General features: G+C 48.5%; 1 protein-coding gene across 1 annotated transcript; it reads left to right on the plus strand.

Moving 5' to 3' along the window:
* Window positions 1–479: 479 nt before the first annotated feature.
* LOC104538756 (fibroblast growth factor 10-like) lies at window positions 480–1036 on the plus strand (the record flags this gene model as incomplete). Its single annotated transcript, XM_010182076.1, has 1 exon — window positions 480–1036. A coding segment is annotated over exon 1 (324 nt), but the record flags the coding sequence as incomplete, so codon positions are not given.
* Between the last annotated feature and the right edge of the window lie 4 nt (window positions 1037–1040).

Here is a 1040-nt window from a genome sequence, read left to right on the forward strand (position 1 = left end):
GAGACAAGTTGGGATTTTTCCCCTTTCTCTCTCTCTGGATTTTTTTTTTAATACTGTTCTGGAGAATTCAAAGCAAAACAAAGAAACTGCCTCCTCTGGGGTTGTCAGTGAGAAAGGACGAGTTGTGCAACTGGCTTGGGATTTGCAAGAAGGCAAGGGGGTGGGGATCATAAGAAGGTGCAAAGCCACAAAGTGTGAGTGCATGTGTGCGTACGTGTAAAGGGGTATGTGTGACAAATCCCTTCCAGCACCCCTTTCCGCTGGTTATTTATTTTTGTTGTTGCTGTTGTTCACTTTGCTGTCATCTATTTTTCAGACCTTTCTGCATCTAAGATGGTGAAGAAAGGAGTGAGGAAGAGAACAAAATAACTACTGGGAAGTCTCAAACCAGGTTGGGGAGTGTGTGTGTATGTGGGGGGGTGGGGTGGGGAAGAGAAAAAGGAAAGAGGATTAACCACAGCAACCCCCCCAAAAAACCCAACAGCTCTTTTTTTCTGAGGGAGGACTCGAAGGATTAAAAGGCAGCAACTTCTGAGGCGATTTGTCCCCTGAGTTATGGATGTTGGTGCACTTACTTCAGGCCAGATCAGAGCTCAGAGGGATCTAACCAGAAGCAGCAACCACCGGCTCTCCACTTGCCTTTTACCAGGTTTTACCCTTCCAGTATGTTTCATTTGATAAGACATTTTCCAGCGCCCAGAGTTTCAGTACAATGTGCAAATGGATACTGACAAATGGTGCCTCAGCCTTTTCCCACCTGCCTTGTTGCTTCTTGCTGCTGCTCTTCTTGGTGTCTTCTGTGCCTGTCACCTGCCATGACCTCGGCCAGGACATGCTGTCCCCGGAGGCCACCAACTCTTCTTCTTCATCATCCTCCTCCTTCCCCTCGTCCTTCTCCTCTCCTTCCAGTGCGGGGAGACACGTGCGGAGCTACAATCACCTCCAAGGAGACGTGCGCAAGAGGAAGCTCTACTCTTACAACAAGTACTTTCTCAAGATCGAGAAGAACGGCAAGGTCAGCGGCACCAAGAAGGAGAACT

The sequence above is a fragment of the Mesitornis unicolor genome, unplaced genomic scaffold (assembly GCF_000695765.1).
Source record: "Mesitornis unicolor isolate BGI_N332 unplaced genomic scaffold, ASM69576v1 scaffold40963, whole genome shotgun sequence".
Classification (NCBI taxonomy): domain Eukaryota; kingdom Metazoa; phylum Chordata; class Aves; order Mesitornithiformes; family Mesitornithidae; genus Mesitornis; species Mesitornis unicolor.